Genomic DNA, 6000 nt, shown 5'->3' on the forward strand with positions numbered 1-6000 from the left:
ATTTACAAGTTGTTTATCTGTCATCCAGTCATTCACAAATCAATCATAATTGTTTTAAATGGCAGAGGAATCTCAATGGTCTATTCTCATTGCTCATAACATTTGGTGCTGAAGCCCCATTTCAGAGGTTTGATACTAGTCCAGATTATAAACTCTGCCAACTTGGTTAAAGAACTGGACTGTTGACGAACATCGGCTCTGCTCTACTTTGATTTCTTAATAGAAGCCAGTTATTTGTTAAAAGGCTTTTCTTTATATCTTTTACTCTCAATAGATTTAATTGTATGGGACCTCTAGTCTTTGCTGCCTCTTTCCTTCCTTGCAGCAATGAGCACTGTTCTTGAAAGCTCCCATTGGTTATTTAATGATTTACCCACCAATTTTTCATTCCAGGCTACCAAGTCCTGTTTCACTTTTCAAAAATTATCAAGTTGTGTGGCTGCATGAATTGTTTATTGACTTCTAAGTTCCACTTTAAAGCATTAACTTCTTTAAGTGAAGGTCCATTTATGGAGTTTTGTAAGATTTGAGTAATCTGGTATGTAATAAGTGAAATTAATGGAAATCATCACAAATTTAGATTGGCAAAAAATTACAAGTGCATAGAAGTGTCTTAAATTTAGTGATGTACAAAATCTTTTTTGCACTTATGGATTTCATTTTAAGTTTTATTTAACATTAACGTATGAGAGTCAGTATGATAAAATGGCACTTTATTTACTTGCAGCATCCACTTGGCCGTATAAACTTGGCTAATTGTACTAGCAGAAAAATAGATCCTGCTAACCGTGAGTTCTGTGCTCGACCCCATACATTTGAACTCGTCACTGTTAGACCTCAGCGAGAAGATGACCGGGAGACGCTTGTTAGTCAATGCAAGAACACCCTCTGTGTCACCAAGTGAGTAATAGAATCAATCTCTTTATGACATTGTCTTGAAACATTTACTCTATACATTACATTATCAGAATGGATACTCGGGTTTCTGAGGACATGTTGACAAAACTTGTTTACTTTTTGACTTTACAAATTGAGTGGTGGCCTAATTAAAATATTTATTAAGATGAAGGGATGTTTGGGGAGAAACCCTTTCAAAAATTGAAGGGCATTGTAGTCTGCAGAGAATAAGATTGCCTGTGTGCAGAGTAATTTGAATGCCAACTAGAACTGAGGACAAAGCTTAAAATTATTATAATTTAAATGAGTAATTTAAATTCAATCTGTACAATGTGTGTTTTTTATATTTGAAGCAATTTTACCAATTTTCCACCCGTTCCAGAAACTGGCTGTCTGCTGATACCAAGGATGAACGCAATCTCTGGATGCAAAAGCTGAATAGAGTTCTGGTTGATCTACGAACCTGGCAACCAGATGCCTGCTACTCGCCTCATATCCTGTTAAAGCAGATTGGAGACCATTATTAACCAGATTTATTTACAATTTATCTCATCCTAGAATGAGTATTGATCAAGTGCAAATATGTAATGACACTTTGTATTACTAAGCAGTCAGGGCACTGACAAATATGTTTTCTGGCGTAAATGTTTTTAAGCAAAGGTATACAGATTAGTCCAGCAGCAACTTTGGGTGAAAGGGGGAACATGGTAAACCATTTTGGAAAATGAATTATCCAATGTTTTATGAAAATCAGCACTGCCTTGAAGTTGTTCTTTCATGATTGAAAAGATGCCTCAAGCCCCTTTAAAAACATTATACCTGCAGAAAAGCCTTTTCATGTGTGGGATTTTGCTTGTACAGTTTAGATTTGAGATTACTTTTAAGAAATTGCATATAGCAACTATTTGTGGATAAGTGGAGATATGTATAAAATATGTATAGATTATTAATTTGTGTTGCTGCTCTCCATCAGCCAATGCTTATTTTTAAGGGTTAATATAGGTCTTGCCGCAACCCCTCCACCATGGGGAACTTCCCCACTCATTAGTCCATCCAAGAGCTAGCAAAGTTTACACAAAGTCTATCTGTGCAGTTATCGAGTCTTCTAAAGTTGTTGTCCTGGTACATGAGTTGATTTGAGAAAATGCCAGGTTGAAATTTACGAACATATGTTTGTGTAAACTGCCATTTGATGCACTGGAGGTACCAGAACACACTATGCAATAATTTCAAATGTATTTCTGATTATGCTGCTATATATTACCTGCTTGATGCTTGCAGGCAATGACATTTAACTTGAGCAAAAAAAACAAAACACTTTAATATGATTCAAACGGAAAGGAATAATACAGACGTTATTGGGATCGTTGATTAAATGTCAACAATTGTATAATTCGTTTTGCGTATCATTGTTGATTCTTTTAATCAAATTTTTTTAGATATGTATGTCCATGTCTGATTTTTTTTTCTACCTACATTTAAGCTATTTTGTACTTTAATGTGAACTGCAGTTGGAAGAATTTTAAGTTGGATAATTTTTGATTATGCTGTGATAACTGGCATAAAAAGATTTTGAACCCAAATGTGTGATGCCATCATAGAATGTTTGAAGATTGTTCACATAGTTTTTGTCCAATTTTTTTCCAGCTTTAAACACGTGCCAAATAACTAACTACACACTAACTTGTATTAAATGGAAAAATGTATGTTCTACATATTGTCCTCGATCTTGGTTCTCTTGTCATCTTGTCTCTTTAACTGCTATTTTTATTTTGGCTCCTTTTAATGTATTATTATAAAACATTCTTATGCACATTGTCTAATATAAACTGCTTCAAAATGGAAACCATCTCAAAGGTGATATGTTCATGCACTGATTGAACTTCAACAACAAAACTTACAGAAATAAGCAATTTGAAGCACTTTAGGGAGGACAATTACATTGAATTAGAAAGGGACTGTTGGTAGCACCTGGCCCAGTGACTGGGTTTGATTCTAGCCGCCTGTTGTCTGAGAAGTTTACAACTTCTCTGTTATTATGGGTTTCTTCTGGGTATTCTGGTTTCTTCCCACATACCAAAGATTGGGAGCTTAATTGGCACCTCCAAATTACCTGTGGAGGCAAAATCAAGAGAGGGTTAATGGGCATGTGTGAGAGAATAAATGACAGGAAAATAACAGAGAATGGGATAGATAAATTTGCTCAGAGCTGGCACGGTTTCAATGGGTTAAATGGTCTCTTATGCTGCAGTGAAGTGAGTGTCAAATCTTTTTGGGTCGACTTTTGCATCATGTCTCGGTTCGAGATAAATTGATGAAGCCTAATTGCTGTGATTAGTTAACAACAGCATGATTGCTAATAGTAGATCATGTACAGCAGTGCTAATGGTTTATTTTTTTAATATTTGTTGACATGTAGACAAATGTAATTAGTGCATTAGACATGATCATTGGGGGGGGGGGGGTGGACTTGCACATGATTGTGCCATTTGAAATCTAAGGATCTTCGAAAGGTTTTGACAATGAGGTAGTTTTGAAATACAGTCACTGCTGTAAATTAAAATATATCAGGAGTTCAAATTTCTGATAGTTGGTTAAACAAATCTAATAAAACATAATGTAGATCTATCTCAGCATTTGCTACATGGTTCCTAAAGTACCACACTCCTTGTGAGTCATGGAATGATTTTGTCTCTCCATACTTTATTAGCACATGTTCAATTTGCACTGCATTCTGCTGTTCCATCCCAACAGTTTTCTAGAAATGTATAAACTGGACTTGGATAAATAGCTATTTTCCCTGTTGTTCCTAAGTCTTCATATCAAACGTGGGTTTTTTTTTCTCCCTTTGACATTGGGACAAGAGAAAACCGATTAGAACCTGCAAACTTAGGGCTGTTGTCATCAAGATATTCTTGAGTGAATTACAGGTGGAAAGGGCTTTTGATAGGAAAATAGATAGGGGAAAACTTGGTCTAAGCCAAATGTTATGATGGGGGAAATTTACAGATTTTTTTTGTTGAATTGCCTAAGGATTGAGTTATATTTCATTTTTATCCCCTGGTCTCCTTCTTTGCATTCATTATTTCCTTTCTATATAAATTCTATTTTGATGCTGGTTACAATTTTGGAATTAAAATTAATTGTTAGGATTCCACTGCTAATCCTTATGAAACAATCTCTTTTATAAGCTTCCTTTCATTAATTATTTTCTATGGTAACTGGCATTTGCATCCTTAAATGATTATTGCCTTGTAATTTCCAATTTTATCTTCAGTGCAAAAAAAACCCACACATTTCTCATTGTTACTAACTGGTTAATTTGAGTCTGCTGTTTATTTGCACAAATAAATGTGGGCAGCTGTCAATTAGAAAATAACTGACCTCAACCGATCCAGACTGCAGCCTATTTATTTGCACCATCCTAACTAGGGGCAATACAGTGGCGCAGCTGATATAGATGCCGCCTCACGGTGCCAGTGGCCTGGATTCAATCCTGACCTAATGCTATCTGTGTGTTTGCACATTTGCTCTGTGACCCCCATGGGTCTCATCTGGGTGCATTGGCTTCCCCCCACATTGCATGCATGTAGGCATTTGTAGGTTAATTGGCCTCTGTAAATTGCCCCCTAGTGTGTCGGGAATGGATGCGAAAGTGGGATAACAGAAATAGTGTGAACGGGTCATCGATCCTCGGTGTGGACTCCGTGGAACAGAGGGCCTGTTTCCAGGCTGTATCGTTCAGTCACTCAACTCAATTCAGGTACTCAACTCCATCTGTTGTACATGTAATTTTTCAAAGATCCTTTCATCACTTGTATTTCACCAAAAATACAAATTCTCCAGCAACATGTTCCAGCTGCTGAAATTTTTGATTTGAGGTTCAAGTCTGAATTATCCCTTCTAAATGGAGATTAGGTGGGAAAGTGGATTTGAAGCACTGGATCAGCCGCTGTTTTGAATGACAGCACAAGCTTGAGTGATAATACAGATCATTCAGCTCACCATTGTTTTTTCATCACTTTCCCCTTTGCCATTTTTTTGCAGGTATAATCCACATTGCAATGGAGACAAACATGCCAACAAACAGCTCAACAAGTAAAATTTAACTTGATCCCTTCTTGATCTAAACCACTGCCACTGAATCAAGAATCACGTGCTTCCATTCTAGTTTTCTTGAGTGGCTAAAGGGGCAAATGCGGGAACTGTGAGCTCTTCTAGGCTTGGAAGTGACGGACGGTCCAGTAAGTGGGTAATTTTTGAGATGGTCCACCCCTCCTGTTTCTTGTATAACAATATTAAAGATTTATATTCTGATTCTGGAGAAGGGTCTTAACCTGAAACGTCCCCTATTCCTTTTCTCCAGAGATGCTGCCTGACCCACTGGCTGAGTTGCTCCAGCTTTTTGTGTGTCTCTTCGATTTAAACCAGCTTCTGCAGTTCCTTCCCACACAAAGATTTCTCTTTGTTTATTCTGAAATGTTTGACTGCTTCAGAGGTGTAAAGAACAAGGCTGCAGTCCTTTCTAATTGACAGCTGTCCATATTTATTTGTGAAAAAAATTGCAGGCACAAAGTGCCCAGTTAGTCACAACAATAAATTTAGTTTGTTCGCACAGATGATAAAATGGGAAAGAATAACAAGACAATAATAATTTGATGTAAATGCCAGTTGTCATAGAAAATAATGAAAGGCAGTTTAGAAAGGAGGGCCAAATGTTTTAAAGACTTTCTGTGGAATCCTAACTTAATTAACTGCAATTTTACTTTGCTGATTGGTATTCTGTACTTGGAAGTTCTTTGGGGTTCCAGAGCATCACCTTAAGGGTACTATACATCCCCCAATGCTGGTCCACTTTAAACAGTCTTGGGCCAGAGGTTCCCAGGTATCAAACGTGATGTTGCACTTCTCCAAAGAAGCTTAGAGTAAGTACATCTTTGCTTTCCCTCTCCATTGGTAATCCTATGAGAGAGTTTTGAATAGAACGTCAGCTTCTGGATGCTAGCACTGATCGCGTGAGCAATGTAGCCAACGCAATGAATCCGACGCTGCCGTGTGCTGGGGCAGCAGGGAGCTAATAGAATTAACAAACATCAGGAAGGC

At 37.2% G+C, this 6000-nt stretch overlaps 1 protein-coding gene across 2 annotated transcripts in view; it reads left to right on the forward strand.

The window, feature by feature from the left end:
* anln (anillin, actin binding protein) overlaps positions 1 to 2702 on the forward strand; it is a 61806-nt gene extending 59104 nt beyond the window's left edge. For both annotated transcript variants that reach the window (XM_078427192.1, XM_078427201.1), the window contains 2 exons: positions 728 to 900; positions 1280 to 2702. In XM_078427192.1, the coding sequence (XP_078283318.1) occupies positions 728 to 900; positions 1280 to 1424 (318 nt within the window). In that variant the 3' untranslated portion in view covers positions 1425 to 2702. The remainder of the gene's footprint in view (positions 1 to 727; positions 901 to 1279) is intronic.
* The last annotated feature ends 3298 nt before the right edge of the window (positions 2703 to 6000 follow it).

Source organism: Rhinoraja longicauda, chromosome 2 (assembly GCF_053455715.1).
Source record: "Rhinoraja longicauda isolate Sanriku21f chromosome 2, sRhiLon1.1, whole genome shotgun sequence".
Taxonomy (NCBI): domain Eukaryota; kingdom Metazoa; phylum Chordata; class Chondrichthyes; order Rajiformes; family Arhynchobatidae; genus Rhinoraja; species Rhinoraja longicauda.